Source organism: Hippocampus bargibanti, linkage group LG02 (assembly GCF_051943395.1).
Source record: "Hippocampus bargibanti isolate YZ-2025 linkage group LG02, ASM5194339v1, whole genome shotgun sequence".
Classification (NCBI taxonomy): Eukaryota; Metazoa; Chordata; class Actinopteri; order Syngnathiformes; family Syngnathidae; genus Hippocampus; species Hippocampus bargibanti.
In genome coordinates this window covers 32208113-32227702 of record NC_142735.1, presented here as the reverse complement: position 1 = coordinate 32227702, position 19590 = coordinate 32208113, and the positions used below count along the sequence as shown (strand labels likewise).

Sequence of the window (19590 nt, the reverse complement as noted above, 5' to 3'; positions counted from 1 at the left end):
AAATAAGGTATATTTTGTGTAGTTTTAAAGGACAACCGACATCACTTTTTTGTTTCCTAACTGACATCTGAAAAACGTTTTATAGCATGTAAAATACCCAAAACACGCAGTATGATATTTTTATTCAAATGCAAAACACCAATAAAAATGACTTAAAGTGTCCAAAATCTGCAAAAAATTGAGCTGCGAATTGGGCATTTTCAGAAAGTCCCGCCCCCAGTTCATGACGTCACACCAAGACGTCTTGCATTGCTGGAGAATCAAAGCAATGGCTTCAGATTCGGAGAATATGCTTTCTTGTTACACATCCAGTTATGAATATGATTCAAATAGTTCTGAAGAGGAAAGCATACATGTTTGCAATCGAGTATTTATTTATTCCGTGCCATTTTGAGGCAACATTGGGGGTAAAATGTATCACCCAAAAAGAGGCAGAAAATGGCGTCCAAGCTGCTGTGAGGAATTAATCAGCCAGTTTCCACAGGCTGATAAATTCCTTGCATGGAACTTGGTCGCCCTCTTCTGGCGGCTTTTTGGTGCAACACGAGGTTTTCAGACCAAACAAGTACAGCAAAATACATTGAGGTGATGGAAGGACTCCTACAATGTCTTTTTTTTTCAGTGACGTCACGTACGGACTCGTCACCAACTCAAAAACAAGACTTCCTGAATATTCAGCGCAAGTATTAAAATGTAAAATAAAACTATATGCGGTGGAATCTTGTAAAATAGCCATTTTACAAATTATGGACACAACTTGTGGACACAACTTGAGACGTCGGTTGTCCTTTAAGGCTTATTTAGTAGAAAATGATGTTTTATGGGGACCTGGGAATGGATTATTCTCATTTTAATGGTTTCTTTTGGGAAATTAATTTTTGGGATACACACTTTTCGCCTTACACACACTTTATGGGAACCAATTAAGTCTGTACGATGAAGTATCACTGTACTCTCAAAGCATGCCAAGGAAATCTTTGAATGGAGATGTGTTTGTGTGCTCAGTGTTTGACGCCTACAAGAACCTGTGCGGTTCCGAAATTGAGGACAGCGTTGAAGGCGAGACCACAGGAAATTTGGAGAACTTGCTGCTTGCCGTCGGTATGACATTTCATGTCATTCTTGTGAAAGGGCGTTTTTTTATCATGATCTAAAAGTGTTTTGTTGCCTCCACAGTGAAATGCACCCGCAGCGTTCCGTCTTTTTTTGCCGAGTCCCTGTACAGATCAATGAGGGTGCGTGTATACCTTCGCAATGTTATCTCTGATGATGTTGTGGCGATATGTTCCCCCTCCCTCTCGTAATTGTGCTGCAAAGCAATTCCAGCAGAATGTATTAATTACGATTCATGAAAGAATAGTTAGTATGTATTTGTATGGATGAATTTACAAGCTTTTTTTTCGCACACCAATGTCTTTATTGTTATTTCTTTTTTCCTCTCTTCACTTCTTTATCTGGCTATCCAGCTGTCTATCTAGCTCGTCTGCTATCTGGCTATCTAGGTAGCTATTTGCTATCTAGCTAGCTAACTAAGTTGAGTGAACGCTGGCGCGTGTGGCTGGCGCGTGTGGCTGCCGCTGCTCACCCACAGAAAAACAGTATCCTGTGACTATAAAGTGTCCTTGAGAGTTTTTTAAAGTACTTATAACTCAAATGTATTATTATTGTTATTATTATTATTATTATTATTATTATATTATTATTATTATTGGAGGACACGTTCTCTGTGGACCTGTTAGTGCACAGATAACCCAACAGCAGGGAATTCAAGTTCGATTTCATATCTGATATGTTTTCGTTAGCATCATTAAGCTATCGTTGCGCTCAGGGTGACATTCACAACCCTCACTGGAAACTTCATTAGCAACTTCACTATTCTAGGTAGGGTTTCAAGCATGTGTAATGCTCCATACAAAATATATAGTCAAGTAAGGGTTGAATTTTTTATGGTGTGGTGTTTGCATGCCCACGTGGGTTTTCTCTGGGGTCTCTGGTTTCCTCCCGTATTCCAAAAACATGCATGGCAGGGTGAATGAACACTTGAAATGATGTGAGTATGTGCGTGGATGGTTGTTTGTCTCTGTGTGCCCTGCGATTGGCTGGCAACCAGTTCAGAGTGTCCTCTGCCTAGTCGCCGAAGACAGCTGAGATAAGCTTCAGCACCGCTCGTGACTGTCACGGTTTGCGTGTGGTGATGGCGGGTGCGGATCCCAAAAAGCAGGCAGGAGGGAGCAGGAGGTTGTTTGACAAATTGTATTAAAATAAAAGTCAGCAGGAACAAAATGTAAAACATCAAGATCATCTGAACAGAAAAAATACAAAGTATAAAAAGAAGACCAAAAGTAAAAGTCCGCCAAGGTTAAACAAACACATGCACAGCATACACAATGCATGCAGCAAACAAGCAGCAAACAATGAACCGACACCGGATGGTCGTGCCGGGTGTCCTTTTAAGTGTCAGTGATTAAAACGACCAGCACCTGTGAGGCTGCAGGCAGGGCTGACGTCGCTACCCGTTGGTCGCCAATCTGATCGGGACGACCAGCCCCTGTGCAGGTGCAGGCGGGGCCGACAGCGCCCCCCGTTGGTCGCCAACCAGATCATGACAGTGACCCTTGTGAGAATAAGCGGATCGGAAAAAAGGATGGAGAGCTATCTAGAGCCTTAAAAACAGTGATACTGAAATACTGAATGATTCTGTCTCAATTTTATTTACAGTAGTAGCCTGATTCAGAGTGAAATCTGGCCCCATTTAACCGGACCCGATTGAGGAGGAGTAAAGGAAGCTATTTTCATAAAACAGCGAAATCCTTCCCTTAACCGTAATGGTGGGGTGAGGTTCAATATGGATTGTTCGTACAATAGACTGCTTAGGCAACATAGGCTTAGTTATGCTGATGAGGTCATACCAGGGCAAATTGGGCAATCAGGCCAGTCGTTAGTCAGGACAATATGAACAATCAGAGTAGCCGCAGGGAGTAGTCCTCTGCTCTCCCCAACCTGAGAGCAGGGACCTATCATAGCAGGGTCTGGCACCGCCACGTCTGAACAGTAGGGATATATATATATATATATATAATATATATATATATATATATATATATATATATATATATATATATATATATATATATATATATATATATATATATATATATATATATATATATAAATATATAGGGCCAAAACTACCAGTAAGACTTTAGTTTGCTGACGAAGCTTCTTGGATAAGAGGCAAAACGTCCGACACCTTCAAAGAAGTACAGATGATGGCTGAAGAAACCTTTTCATCGATCTGGGTAATAAGGAGATAGCGATCTAGCTCGCTAAATAGATAGTGATCTAATTATCTAAGTAGATAGTGTTCTAGCTAGATAGGTAGATAGCCAGGTAGATAGCTAGCTAGCTAGGTAGATAGCTAGAGAGAGCTAGCTAGGTACATAGCTAGAGAGAGAGCTAGCTAGGTACATAGCTAAAGAGAGAGCTCGCTAGGTACATAGCTAGAGAGAGAGCTCGCTAGGTACATAGCTAGAAAGAGAGCTAGCTAGTAACATAGCCAGAGAGGGAGCTAGCTAGGTACATAGCCAGAGAAAGAGATAGCTAAGCACATAGCTCAAGAGATAGCTAGCTAAATAGATAGCTAGAGACAGAGCTACCTTGCAAAAGAGAGAGCTAGCTAGAGAGAGAGAGCTACCTAGCTAAATAGAGAGCTATCTAGAGCGAGAGAGCTACTTAGCTAGAGAGACAACTACCTAGCTAAAGAGAGATCTACCTAGCTAGAGAGAGAGCTAGCTCGCTAGATGCATAACACTCTCTCTTACTCCCTATCCATACATAGGCTTTAATTCAAAGTCAGGGTTTCAAATTCAAAATAAGGATTGATTTCCAAATTAAGTTTGAAGCCTGCATTATCGGTGTGGGTCTTCAATGCCGTCCTCAAGTTACGGTAGCACCCATATGATTATTACCGCCTATAAGACACTTGCTGTTGTCTTTATTTTTGAAACCTCACATTTGTTGCTGCATTTGTTGGTCTTGTTTTTTTTTTTTGGGTAATTTTTATTTTCTGCAGCGTGCTGGGACAGACGATGACACCCTGATGAGAGTCCTGGTGTCCAGGAGCGAGGAGGACATGTTGGACATAGCCGCTTGTTTCAAGGACAAGTACGGTGCCTCCCTCTACAGCACTATTCAGGTTCTGTATACTAATCGAACCATACATACAGTATTTGATCTAGTTTAAAAAAGAATTATGAGAATAACAATTAGTTATTAGTTAAAAAGTTAGATAAAAAGTTAGTTAAAGTCAGATCACGAACTTAATTGGTTCCCAGAAAGTGCGTGTAAGGCGAAATGTTCATCTGCCAAATATTTATTTCCCATAAGAAACCATTAAAATGAGAATAATCTGTTCCCAGGTCCCCATAAAACATAATTTTCTAATAACTAAGCCGTAAAACTAGCTAGCGAGTATTTTATGTATAATAAATGTGTTATTGGATTGTAATTCAAGTAATAAACTATTGTATATTAAAGTTGTTTTATTGACCTTTATGATGGTCATTGATGTAGTTGCCTCTTAATGATATCCGAGTGAAGTTGACGTGCTTTCTGGGAGATAACACCCTTAATCACACTGTCCCCTGCTAGCTGCTTTTTGTTAATCAAAACCAAGTTTTTCAACCTCTTCTATTGCCTGAGACCGTTGTTTAGGCAACACAGAAACACCCTTAGCCACAAGTAGTAATGGTCGATTTAGCGTACTGCTACTGGGACGCAAAATCACACAAACGCACACCTTGTTGGTGTTTTTCGATGATCTCTTTCGTCTGCTCGACCGTCATTTTCTTTTGTTTCCTCTTCGGCTTAACGCTAGCATGTGGTGGGGTCTTTTTCAATCCCATAATAGTAAAAGTACTCCACTCGATAAGAAACCACATGCACACTCAAAGAAAGGGGGTGACGAAAACGAGTCTGCCAGCCACGTGGCGCTGTGTCATTTGGTTCGTCCGCCGAAAACTAGTTCGTCTGCTGTTATAATATTTATTTATTTATTTATTTATTTATTTTCCCAAGATGGCGGCGCGTGCACACGCAGCGGCTCCTCTCTCTCCCGGCAAATTGTTTTTTTCGTGTTTATTGTGTTTGTCTTACTCGTGCAAATGTCCGTCTCCGTTGGCCTCGCTACACCCGAGGCGTACCTACTCCCGTGAGGTTCTGCTCGACATCGGCAGTTCATTTTTAAAACCTAAACCAGCTGAAGCAGAAGTGCTACGAGAGCATGGATTGCTCAGGGAGTCGGCTCATCCATTGAGCCCCACTCTTCCACCGACCCCCACTCCCGCACCCAACCCAGAGTGGAGGCGCCACAAGCGCTGTATGAGGAAACAAAAGAGGGGAAAGCGTGGAGGTATTCGCATTAGGCTCGCGGCTAGCCGCCACCGGCCTTGCATTCCTACCATCACGCTGGCTAACGTGCGCTCGCTGGACAATAAAATGGACTACATCAGACTTCTCCGCTCAACTTCCAAGACCGTGGGTGAGTGTTGTGCCTTTGTGTTTGTGGAAACATGGCTGACCGACAGCATACCGGACAGTGCCATCCAGCTAGCCCAGCTAACTAGCTTCCGGGCAGACAGAGCGCTCGTCGAGGGGGGGAAGACTCGCGGCCAACCCGAAAAGTGTTTTTCCACATCTCCATGGACACATTAATTTTCCGACGAGAGGTAACAACATTCTGGACAATGTTTTCACCACACACAAAGGAGCCTACAAAGCCTACCCCCTCCCCCACCTAGGAGCTTCGGACCACTCCACTATCATGTTAATGCCCGCATATAGGCCACTTGTCAAAGTCGTCAAACCAGTCAAGAAGCAGATAAGGGTGTGGCCTGACGGGTCGTCAGAGGCACTCAAAGACTGCTTCTCCAACACTGACTGGAACATGTTCAGACAAGCGGCCACCTACAACAACAACACCGACCTCCAAGAGTACACAGACTCTGTTACCTCCTACATGAGGAAGTGCATGGATGACGTGACTGTCACCAGATCTGTCACCATCCTGGCCAACCAGAAGCCATGGCTGACGGGTGAAGTCCACAGGCTCCTCAGGGCTCGGAACGCTGCCTACAAAGCTGGCGATGAGCTGGGCCTAAGGACAGCCAGGGCCAACCTGTCACGTGGCATCAGGATGGCCAAGAGACAGCACTCCAGGAGGATCGCCAACCACTTCAAAGACAGCAGTGACACCAGGAACCTGTGGCGTGGGATACAGACCATCACAGACTACAAGCCCACTCCACAGACCTGCGAGAACTCCACCACTCTGCTGAACCAGCTGAACGACTTCTTCGCCCGCTTCGAGGCAGACAACAGCACTCCAGCACAGAAGACCCCACCACCTCCCGGCGAACAGGTGCTGACACTGTCCCAGGACAGCGTGAGGCGATCCCTCAGAGGGACCAACGCACGAAAAGCCCCGGGTCCCGACGGCATTCCTGGCCGTGTTCTGAGAGACTGCGCTGTGGAGCTCACAGATGTCTTCACGGACATCTTCAACACCTCTCTGAGCCAGGCTGTTGTGCCCACGTGCCTCAAAGCCACCACCATTATCCCGGTCCCGAAGAAGTCGTCCCCCACCTGCCACAATGACTACCGCCCGGTCGCACTCACTCCCATCCTCATGAAGTGCTTCGAGCGGCTAGTTATGAACCACATCAAGGCTGCCCTCCCCCCCACCCATGACCCCTTCCAATTTGCATATCGGCCCAACCGCTCGACCGATGATGCCATCTCCACTGCTCTCCACACTGCGCTCACCCACCTGGAGACCAGAGACTCCTACGTCAGAATGCTGTTCATCGACTTCAGCTCAGCATTCAACACAATCATCCCCCAACAACTCACCAATAAACTGAGCAAACTGGGGATCAGCACCTCCCTGTGCAACTGGCTGCTGGACTTCCTGACGGGGAGACCACAGGCAGTCAGAGTTGGCGACAACACTTCCAGCACCATCACGCTGAACACAGGGGCCCCCCAGGGGTGTGTGCTGAGCCCCCTCCTCTTCACTCTGCTCACGCACGACTGCTCACCATCATCACCTAGCTCCAACCTCTTCATAAAGTTTTTTTTCTTGCTTGGGTGCAGATGTAGCGCTGGTCAGACCTCTGGCAATGTTTGTTCAGTTTTACAAGGGGGCAGCATTTACATTTTTTCCTCGTTAGCGCTTTGTTCCTGATTCAGCTGTTGTTAAAGCGCTATCGCAACCAATATGGATGTATTGCAATTTTATTTTGGACAGCCGCCCTCATTTCAATCTCACATAACTCCGGACCCATATCATTTCGGAATTAACTCTTTTTTCTCTTATGAAATAAGAGAGTCTAAGGTTTCTACCACCATATTGAATGTGGATGAGGCCATGGCCATCGCTTTATCGGCACCCAAACAAGAAAAAAAACAAAACCCGAACACATTCGGGAATGGCCCTCTTCGTCATGTTATCAAGTCCCGAATAAATTTGTGAACGGCAGTGAATGAGTTAAGAATCATTGTTTGGAATGTTACCTGGACATAAGACGTTCACCCTCGCAGAATCCAAAATGATTACCTTGATCTCGAACGTCTCACAGAGGCCAACTTAAGATCGAAGCCAAGCATCTACTACAATACTACCTGAGCTAATGATGAAAAGGTTTCTTCAGCCGTCATCTGTACTTCTTTGAAAGTGTTGGACGTTTCGCTTCTCATCCAAGAGGCTTCGTCAGCGAACTAAAATTTGCTGGTAGTTTTGGGCCATTTGCATTATTTTCCATATTAGCGCTTTGTTCGAGTTTCAGCTGTTGTTAAAGTGCGATAGCAACCAATATGGATGTATTGCATTGTATTTTGGACAGCCGCCCTCATTGCAATCTCACATAACTCCAGACCCATATAATTTACAAATTAACTCATTTTTTTCTGAGTCTAAGGTTTCTAACACTGTATTGAATGTCGTCCTAAATCACATATTGTGTGGGACCTGGAATTTGAGTGACAATGACAAAAAACCCAGGCACTGGAGTGGATACATTTTTACTCATTATCTGGCAGTGAATGAGTCATAAATTATGACAGTCGAGCTAGCTATCAAGCTACCTACTTAGCTATATTTTTGCTATCTGGTAGTATCTATTAGCTAGCTATTAACAGTCTCGGAACTGCTGAAGACCGAGAGCGCTGGAGATCTCTGACTGCCCAGACGTCCATCATGTCACCCCTACGGCCTTCTAGGCCATGGGATGAGTGAGTGAGTGAGTGAGTGAGTGAGTGAGTGAGTGAGTGAGTGCGTGAGTGAACAGTCTAGTTGGCTGGCTATCTATCTTATCTATCAGCGGTCTAGCATGCTGGCTAGCTCTCTATTAGCTATCTATTAGCTAGTTAGCTTTCTATCTATTTGAGTTACTTCCGGGGGTGAGTGAACACTGGCTCACCCATACAAAAATGTTTCCAGTTATTGTAAAGCAGGGGTCTCAAACTCAATTGACCCGGGGGCCGCTGGAAGCAGAGTCTGGGTGAGGCTGGGCCGCATCAAGATTTCCACAAGAAAATCACAGATAAAACATTCCAATGTTCTCAAAATCTTTATTTTTATCACACACAAACGTGAATTAAATGAATAAATGGAAAAATTAATAAAAAATAAATTAACCAGTAATAAATAAATAAAATAATTATCATGATCATAAGGCAGATACAGACGACAGAAAAAACACAGGAAATCTAATTATTTTAATAAAGTTTCAAATGTCTGTATTCACAGTTCTTTAACCTTTAACTTTTGTAAAATAAAGAAAATATTGAACATGAACTGTCCTAAACATAACTTCTCTTGCCTACTTGTTCAGCTCCACACACAAGTTTCATTAATATCAATCATGCGGGCCGCACTAACATTAATCTTTCATATCAAGGCGGGCCACAAAATATTCTTTCTTGGGCCGCATTTGGCCCCCGGGCCACGAGTTTAAGACGCCTGTTGTAAAGTGACCGCGAGAGTTTTGAAAGTCAAAAAGAAAAAAACATGAAATGTATTATTCTTATTCTTATTCTTATTCTTATTCTTATTCTTATTCTTATTCTTATTCTTATTCTTATTCTTATTCATATTCTTATTCTTATTCTTATTCTTATTCTTAGTCTCCAGACAAGTTGTGTCCATAATTTGTAAAATGGCTTCAAATGACTTCTCCTGGGCGTATTTTAATAAGATTCCACCGCATATAGCTATATTGTACGTTTTTAGACTCACGCTGAACATTCAGGAAGTCTTGTTTTTTTTTTTTTTTTTTTAATTCAAATGGCATGCAAACATACAAAGCAACAGAAACAAACAAACAAACAACACTGCAAACAAAACACAACAAAGGTAGACAAAACCATTGGTTTTGAATAGCTTGTGGAGCTTCTAAAAGTACATCTGAGGTGTGTCTCAGCAAATCTTTCTGCATACTTGATATTTTCCAAATAGTTGGCAACATACATTAGGTGACATAATCGCGTATGAGACAGTACCTGATCGCACAGGAAATAGGAGTTCCTGACAGATAATCATTTTACAAGAAGAAAAAAGAGGAGAGAAGAACAATTTAGAAGAGAGAGAGAGCGGGGGAAGGGGGGTGCCAGGGGTTTTAACATTCCATCGAGTCTGCACAACATAGTGAAATTGACAAAAAAGAGAGGGGGGGGGGGGACACCAGATGAATTCGGCAATCACATCATCCTATGCCATATTTCATCAACAAATCATGTGTTTTGATAGCATTTGGGTCGGCAGATAGTTGAATTGTTTTCTGATATAGTTTCATTTCATTTTGAAATATTACAAATAGGGGTTTCCTCCCACAAAATTTAGATTTATGAATATGATGTTTGGCAAGAAAAACTAATAAATTAATAATAAAATATTTATCGTTGGTCTTGTTGTAATATCCAAACAGCATATCTTTGTAATGAAATATGAATAGAGAAGTGACTTTACATTGAACGTATTTGACAAAGTGTTTCCAGAAGCGAGTAGTTTCGGGACAAGCCCAGAAGAGGTGAGTTGCAGTTTCAGGCTCAGCTTCACAAAATGTACAAGATATATCCTGTAAAGACCGTATCTTATGTTTAACAGGATAGCAACGGTGCAAAAGTTTGTAGGTTATTTCTCTTTGTTTGTTTGTGATGAAAAATTTATATGGGAGGGTCCAAACCTTTTCCCATGGAATATTTGGGACATACGTTCTCCAGTGATGAACAACGTAGGGAACCGTCACAAAAGATTTTTGAAACAAATGTCGAATTGCACGGTTCCGATTTCGAGCAATTGATGAGAAACAGAGTTTCCCCAGGGCAGTTTCTGTCACTGGAATTGGCGGTGGTCTGTCGGGAGTAGCGGAGTGACCCTTGAACAGGCTTATGATACCACTTGGGATGGCATCCATAACGATGGCAAAGTCCTTAGGGGTCACAGGGATTTGATGTGTATTGAGAAATTCAGCATAGTTCATTAAAACATTGTTTGTGTTAAAAAGTTGCTTTACATAAATGATACCCCAGTCAATCCATCTCGACAAAAACAGTGATTTGTTTTTGTACAAAATATGACAGTTATTCCAGATCATACATGAATGCGGAGAGAAAGAATGGTTATACATTAGGCACCAGGCTAATAAAACTTGTTTATGAAATTTTGATAGGTTAACAGGCAATTTTTCAACCTTATAATTACATTTCAGCAAGAAAGACAGACCACCAAGTCGGGAAAACATGGATTTTGGAATGAAATTCCAGATTGCATCAGGGCTACACAGATAATTACGCAGCCAGTTAATCTTAAACGTATAGTTTAGAGAAGTAAAGTCCAAAAAATCTAGGCCTCCCTCCTTTACCGTCCTGGATATGACTGAGTTTCTTATATAATGAGTTGTATTTTTCCATACAAAGTTATACATTATTTTGTCCATTGTCTTACATGTGCTTGGATCCACATTTAAAGCCATTGTAGGATATACAAACCGAGAGATTCCCTCACTTTTTGCTAGCAGTATTCTTCTGTTTAGTGATAGATCCCTTTGTAACCAGTGATTAAAGCGCTTCTTGGTTTTATCAATTATTGGATCGAGGTTCAAATGACAACGCTCTTCGTCGTCTTTGGCTATGACAACACCTAGGTACGTCACTTGATTTTTAACAGGTATGTTGTATAGCATAGATTCATTACATGATTTCACAGCTAACAACTCACATTTATTTATATTAAGCGAAAGACCTGACGCTTTGGAAAACTCTTTAACCAGAGCTATGGCCCTTGGAATTTGCTCAGGATTTTTCAGGAAGAGTGTGGTGTCATCTGCCACCTGGCTAATCACAACCTGCCTGCCCGCTACTTCAATCCCTTGGACCTCGCTTTCAGTGACCAACAGTGATAAAATTTGTGCTGAAAGTAAGAATAAATAGGGAGAAATGGGACAACCTTGACGGATGCCACGGGAGACGTTGAAGCGAGGGGACGTACCATATTTAAGCAGTATTGAGGAGTTGCAGTTGGTGTACAGTGTCTTAACAGCCTGAGTAAAGTAGTTTCCAAAACCAAACTTGTTAAGTGATTGAAAAATAAAACGGTGTTCCAAAGTGTCAAAGGCTTTGTAAAAATCGAGAAATAAAATAAAACTATTGTGGTTAATAAGTTCCTGATAATCAAGAATATCCAATACAAGACGAACATTATTGGCAATGTGTCTTTTACTCAAGAAGCCTGACTGTGTTTCACTAATTATATGCGGTAAGGATTTTCTAATTCGGTTTGCAAGAATGGAGGCCAAAATTTTATAGTCTGTATTTAGTAGGCAGATAGGGCGCCAGTTTTCAAGAGATGATGTGTCTTTTTTTGGTTTTGGAATGAGAGATATAAGACCTTGAGAGAGTGAACAGGGGAGGGAGCCTTTTGAGATGCTTTCAGAAAAAACATTGAGCAGGAAAGGAGCCAAAGGTTCAGAGAAGGTTTTATACAATTCTGAAGTAAGCCCGTCGTTTCCAGGAGATTTATTCATCTTGAGCTGCTTAATTGCATCCTGCACTTCAATTAGATTAATTGGTTGATCACATCGTTTTTTTTCTCATTAATGCTAATAGTTTTATTGGACGTAATGGACTCTAAAATTGACACTGGCCCTGCTTGCATATGGTTGGAAGTATATAGGTTACCATAGAATTTTGAGCAGAAAGAGGAGATTTTGTGGTAGTCTGAAACAATTTTGTTATCAATTTTTAATGTGTCAATGGTTTGCTTTTTAGATTTAGATTTTTCCAAGTTAAAAAAGTACGATGAGCATTTTTCCCCTTCTTCCAGCCAACGCCTCCTGGATCTGATGAATGCGCCCTCTGCTTTTCGTCTATATATATCATCAAGTTTATTTTGGTAGTCTGCTAACTTGGCGTGATCATCCTCAGATAGGGTTGCTGATTGACTGGAAAGAGACATTATTTGAGCACATAAATCATCCTCTTCCGCTCCTCTGTGTTTCGCTAAATTGCTGCTATATTTCCTCATATATTTACCAATTTCGTATTTTAGAAGTTCCCATTGGAGGCTGAAAGATTTTTGAAGAAGAGCTGTGTCCCAATGAGATTTTATTAACCTGTTTATATTTTCCTTTACTTCATCATGGGCTAACAAACTATTGTTCAGCTTCCAACATAAAGCCTTAGGAATATTCATAACTGGTGTCAAGGTTACCTTAAGTGTAATTATTTTATGATCAGACAGTGGTGCTGGGTGGTAGTCTACTTCAACGAGGTCCGCAGAGATTGTTTTAGATATCAACCAGTAATCCAGTCTAGACTGTTTTGAAAGGTCCTTAGAGTGCCAAGTATATGTTTTTAGAGAGGGAAACTTTTCTCTGAAAACATCATATAGGTTGTATTTCTCCATGAAGGTGATGAGGTATAGATTAGAGACTGCTTGGCTTGGTGGTGGAAGTCGATCTAGTTTGTTATTCATAACTACATTAAAATCACCACCCAGAATTAAATAGGCAGTTGGATATTTGTTTAACCAGTACTCAACTTTTTTATCAATTTCTTCTAACAATAATATATTTTTAGGACGTGAATTGTACCCATATATATTAATCATGATAACATTTTTATCAGAGATTGCCAACATAAGTATGATATAGTGACCTTCTGGGTCACTGTCATGACCAATAATTTCCCCAGAGAAATTTTCTTTTAGAACTGTGACACCGGCTGCTTTTTCCGACCTGTGTGCTCCCCATGAATCTCTTCCCCATTGACTTTTCCAGAGACTGACGTCATTTGTTGTACTATGAGTTTCTTGTAAAAACAAGAAATCACACTTAAATTTTCTGAGAAACAAAAATACAGCTTTGCGTTTCAAGGAGTTCCTCAAACCCCTGGCATTTAAGGAGAGAAGGGAAAGGGACATAGGGATGAGAACAGTAGAAAATAGACAAGGAAAATAGAAGAAGTGAAAGATTAAGCTAGGAAAAGTAAAATATAAAAGAAATTACAATATTTTTTAATAAGAACTAAATATAGAAAACTCAAACAGCAATACACGGGATCACTTCAAAAACAAAGTGCTCACACCAAAGATTTGGTGAAGCACAGTCTCTATTGAAAAAGAAATAGAGACTAAGGACTGCTGAATAACCAAAAGTAGTACATTTAAACATAATAAGCCCATAATGTATGATGTGTAACATAACGTGTAGAATATTAAATTTCTATTTCGAGAGCAACTGCTTTATTCATTATTTATTTATTATTCTTTTAATACTATTAGCTTAACAGCCTGGTAAATCAAAAATTAGTTACAGGTATTGGAGAATACTTAGAGGTTAAGTCAGTCAGAACCTCATAAATATCAGGGAGGGAAGATCTCAACCCCATCCACAAAGGCACGGCCTCCCACAAAATGGGCCTGCTTATGTTCCTTTCTGGCCTTGTCCACTTGGGGCCACAACAGACGCCTCCTCTCACGTACCTCTGGTGGGAAGTCAAGGGATAGCCGAAGACCTTTAGCCTGGAGGAAGGAGTTACCCGCTTTATAGGGCGACTCCTGGAGCTGTCTGGGCGTCTCGGGCCGAGGCGATGGATGGTGTCCACCACACCAGGGATCTTGTCCTTGGCCTCAGGCAGCACACCCTGAAGCACTTGTATGGTCTTCTGGCGAATATTTTGCTGGTTGCTTTCTTCCAGTCCATGGAGGATAAGATTCCAACGTCGATGATAGGTCTCCCACTTGGAAATGCGGTTTATCATGTCTTCGTTTAAACTGCGTGGGTGAGACTCCAGTTTTCCCAATCTATCCTTTATTGCAACCGTCTCTGCGTGCATCTGGTGCAGAGAAACTTTCAAGCCATTTATTTGTTTTGTATTTTCTTTACTCTCTGTTTGTACTTTTGCAATAGTCACTGAGTTCATCTTAATCATAGCCTCTAGGGCATCAGCTCTTGTGTTCATTAGTTGCCGCAGAGACTCGAGCGAACTTCAGCGAGCAGAATTGCCATGAGGTCTTGGGGAACTGGACCTCGGATATTGCGAGCTATTTTAGCTGCTGGTGAAGTAGGGGAGGAAACTGTCGTAGAGGTAGCCGCAGGAGAGAGTGGAAGCAGAGGGAACGAATCTCCCACCACATTCTCATTGGAAGCCGCTGTAGGTTCACCCCCCAGGTAATCGTGCATATTAGCAACAATCATGGCGTGACTTTCTTTTGGACGACATACAGGAGGCAAAGAAACAGTATTTTCACTTTCACATCCTGTAGTAGCAGCATTAAGGGGTACAGGGCTGACGTTAGCTTTGGTGTTAGCATCGGTAGCCCTGCCTTTTCTCTTAGTCATTGTAGATTTTATCTGTTCACAGATCAAGCAGAGACGATTAAATGTTATCTTGCAGTTGCTCACATGTATTCAGGGCTCATTTGCTGTTCAGCAGTCCTAATGAAAGGAAGCACTCAAGAGTGCATGTCCTCCTACGTCGCACGTTGCGCGCCGCACCTCGGAAGTCTTGTTTTTGAGTTGGTGACGAGTCCGTACGTGACGTCAGAAAAGGACCGCCTCCTCACCGTATAAAAGACGCATTGTAGCGTCTTTCCATCACGTCAATGTATTTTGCTGTACTGTTTTTTTTAAAACCATGGCTTACACCCAAAAGCCGCCAGCAGAGGGAGGCAAACTCCATGGAAAGATAGTATCAGCCTGTGGAAACGAGCTGATTCATTCTCACCGGAGCTGGTCGCCATTTTTCTGCCTCTTCTTGGGTGAGACATCCCCCCCCCCCCCCCCCCCCGCCCGTTTGCCTCAAAATGGCCCAAATAAATTCTTTAATCGATTGCAAACATGTATGCTTTGCTCACCAGGACTATTTGAATCATATTCATAACTGGATGTGTAACAAGAAAGCATATTCTCCGAATCTGAAGCCAGTGTTTTGATTCACAAGCAATGCAAGACGTCTTGGCGTGACCTCACGAAAGGGGGGCGGGACTTTCTGAAAATGCCCTATTCTCAGCTCATTTTGTTGCAGATTTTGGACACTTTAAGTCATTTTTATTGGTGTTTTGCATTTGACTAAAAATATCATATTGCATGTTTTGGGTATTTTAGATGCTATAAAACGTTTTTCTGGTGTCAGTTAAAAAACAAAAAAGTGACGTCGGTTGTCCTTTAAGGTTGAAGTTTTAAATGATGACTTTAAGCCTGGGTATGTCCCAAAAGTGATGTGCAATACTTTTATTTGAAAGCTAAAAAAAATGTCAACTTAAGTTTACTTTTCATTTTTGTTCATTTTGTGCATATGTGTGTGTGTGCGTGTGTGTGTGTGTGTGTGTGTGTGTGTGTGTGTGTGTGTGTGTGTGTGTGTGTGTGTGTGTGTGTGTGTGTGTGTGTGTACACGTCTGTCTGTCTGTGTGTGTTTGTCCATCTGTGTCATATGTCTGTGTATAGGAGGACACAACAGGCGCGTACCGGAAGTGTTTGTTGTACCTTTGCGGCTCCCGAGACTGAGGTGAGCTGGTTGCCAGACGATCCACATGCTGAAAAAAACCCTTCCCAGAGGCCACGGCCAGCGCTTTATCGGCACCCAAACAAGAAAAAAAACACGAAACCCGAACAAATTCGGGAATGGCGCTCTACGTCATATTATCAAGTCCCGAATAAATTGCAGTGAATGAGTTCAGAAGCATTGTTTGAAATCTTACTTGGACACAAATGTTCACCCTCGCAGAATCCAAAATGATTACCTTGTTCTCGAACGTCTCACAGACTTAAGATCAAACCCAAGCATCTACTACAATACTACCATGCCATGACCCTCATCCCAAACACACACACATTTTGAGAAAAAACACGCAGTACACACATATCTTCTTTGAAAATGTTTTATATTATACAGCAATAATGACGGAACAATAATAAAGCCAATTCAAATGATGGCAACATAAAAAACAATGGATAGAAAACAATGAAATTTGGACTCGTTTCAACTTTATTGATAGTTCAAAGGCAGAGTGTAGACTGCAAGGTTAAAATATCCCACCAATCAGGCTCCACAAATAACCCGAGCAAGCCATTTGTACAATTAAGAGAACATACAAGCAAGGGAACCGGCTATTAATGAAGTTTCTAGTGTGTCTGCCAGCATTTGTTGCTGTTGCAATACCACAACTTCTAAAATGTACAACTCAGAGCTCCTTGAGATACTTTATGCAAAAAGCTACCCATTCCATCAAGCCACCAACGACCATCACAAAGGTAAATAAAACAACTGGATGATACAGTAATGTTTATTTCTTTAATTCCAATACAATAGCACATTTATTTATATAAATTTGTGTAGTCTTAAGGCTTACTTAGTTGAAAATTATGTTTTATGGGGACGTACGAACGGATTATTCTCATTTTAATGGTTTCCTATGGGAAATTAATGTTTGGAATAGACTTTTCGCCTGACACACACTTTCTGGGAACCAATTAAGTTCGTAAGCCAAGGTATCACTGTACTACCCTGAGTTAACAAAATCCTGATTTGACCCTTACACAACCCAAACACACACACGCACATTTTGAGGAAAAACACAGTACAGACATATCTTCTTGAAAATGTTTTATATTGTACAGCAATGATGACGGAACAATAACAATGCCAATTCAAATGATGGCAACAAAAAAAAACAATCAATAGAAAACACAGTGAAATTTGGACTCGTTTCAACTTTATTGATAGTTCAAAGACAGAGTGTAGACTGCACGGTTAAAATATCCCATTATTCAGGCTCCACAAATAACCCGAACAAGCCATCTGTACAATTTGAACAGAACATACAAGCCAGGGAACCAGCTATTAATGAAGTTTCTAGTGTGTCTGCCTGCATCTGTTGCAATATCACAACTTCCGAGATGTACAACCCAGAGCTCCTTGAGACACTTTATGCAAAAAGCTATCCATTCCATCAAGCCATCAAGACCATCACAAAGGTAAATAAAACGACTTGATTATACAGTACAGTTTATTTCTTTAATTACAATACAATAGCACATACATACATAAAGTATATTTTGTGTAATTTTAAGGCTTATTTAATTGAAAATTATGTTTTAAGTCAGGGGTCGGGAACCTATGGCTCGCGAGCCATATATGGCTCTTTTGATGATTGCATATGGCTCGCCGATAAATATTACACATTATAATACATATTGTGGTTTTTTTCGACGTTCATTTCCCGTTGGGGCTGCAGTTGGCGGAAAGCGCAATTTTGATTGGATGACACTGACTGAGAATGGCCGATAGCGCCATGTTGATTGGATGATAGTGGCCGTCATGTTGAAACAGGTAAACGCCCTTTTAAATGAGCCCAACTTGTGCACTTCAGCGTGAATGCAACGGAGCATGAGAGGAGAGAAAATGTTCTGATTCTAATTTGCAATTAAACAACACCATCGATGAAACAGTCGAATGTCAGTGACATTTTAACAAGCCCCATGTTAACGTGAGCATCGACATACTTCTGCGAGAAGTAGATTGCAGATAGCAAGTGTGGAAGCTTATGAGCCGTGTGCAGGCTAGCTAGCAGTAACTTCGCCTCTGGACCGGCAAATTGAATTTCATTCCGATCGTTTTCCTGGATTTTTACCAAACACGAGGAAACACCATCCATGTTAACGGTGAGTACTATCACAAAGTTATGTTAAATAATACATTCTGATATTTAGTTGAAAAGTGGCCGCGCGTGTGTGTGCGCGCGTGCATGCGAGCGTTTGTGTGTGCGCGCGCGCGTGCGTGTGGCTCTCGCTGAAAAACATTTCTAAATATTTTACTTTTATGGCTCTCTTAGTCAAAAAGGTTCCCGACCCCTGTTTTATGTGGACGTACGAACGGATTATTCTCATTTTAATGGTTTCCTATGGGAAAATAATGTTTGGAATAGACACTTTTCGCCTTACACATACTTTCTGGGAACCAATTAAGTTCGTAAGTCAAGGTATCACTGTGCTCCCCACATTGGTGCTCTAACAGGTATGCCGCCCATATGGCACAAAGCGCCGTGCCTCCGGAGCGCCCGACCTATCTGCTTCCAGTAGAGTTTGGCATCGGCGGCGTAGCCGGGGCATGAGGAGGGCGTACTGACAGATGGCCCCACTGATTGTTCCTACTCTGTAGACTTCAACATTAAATTTACTCGTGAGGACATTCAAGAGAACCAACTAGCCTTCTTGGATTGTAAAGTAATTATAAAAGAGGACAGAGCGCTAAAAACAGAAGTCTTTAGGAAGGCTACGCACACTGACCAATACTTACTTTTTGACTCTATCCACCCTTTACAACATAAACTAGGAGTTATCAGAACCCTCCAGCATAGGGCTAAACTAATACCAACTAGCACTGAAGGTAGAGAAAAGGAGTCAAAACATATCAGGAGAGCACTCACTAACTGTGGGTACCCTCAGTGGTCATTCAACAAATGTCAGAAAGAAAGAATAGCGAATGAAACCAATAATTCTCAAGATTCAAAAAGGAGAGGAGTAGCAGTACCGTACATTGCAGGCGTTTCTGAAAAATTACAAAGAGTCCTTTGGCAACATAAAATTCCTACTTATTTCAAACCGATAAACACGTTAAGGCAAAAATTAGTGCATCCAAAAGATAGGCTACCAAATGAAAAACAAAGTAATGTAGTTTATTCCATACATTGTAAGAATGAAAATTGTAAAGAGCAGTACATTGGAGAGACTCAACAAATTATCAAAAAAAAGACTTTATCAACATCGCAGGGATAATACTAGTGGGCCTCAATCGGCAGTACATTTGCACCTAAAAGCTAGCAACCACTCATTTGACGACAATGAGGTTAAAATCTTAGCGAAAGAACATATATGGTTTGAAAGGGGGGTAAAAGAAGCGATTCTTATAAAACAACAAAATCCTTCATTAAACCGGTCTGGTGGGGTGAGGTTCAATTTGGATCGTTCATACAATAGCCTGCTTAGGCAAAACAGGTTAGGCAACTTTCGCAATGCTGATTTCGTTATGCTGATG

At 41.5% G+C, this 19590-nt stretch overlaps 1 protein-coding gene across 1 annotated transcript in view; it reads left to right on the top strand.

Annotated features, from left to right (window-relative positions):
* Positions 1-16179, top strand: part of anxa5a (annexin A5a) — a 55438-nt gene extending 39259 nt beyond the window's left edge. The window contains exons 10-13 of the mRNA XM_089018472.1: positions 1006-1101; positions 1177-1235; positions 4073-4195; positions 16002-16179. Coding sequence (XP_088874598.1) covers positions 1006-1101; positions 1177-1235; positions 4073-4195; positions 16002-16061 — 338 coding nt within the window. The 3' untranslated portion in view covers positions 16062-16179. The remainder of the gene's footprint in view (positions 1-1005; positions 1102-1176; positions 1236-4072; positions 4196-16001) is intronic.
* The last annotated feature ends 3411 nt before the right edge of the window (positions 16180-19590 follow it).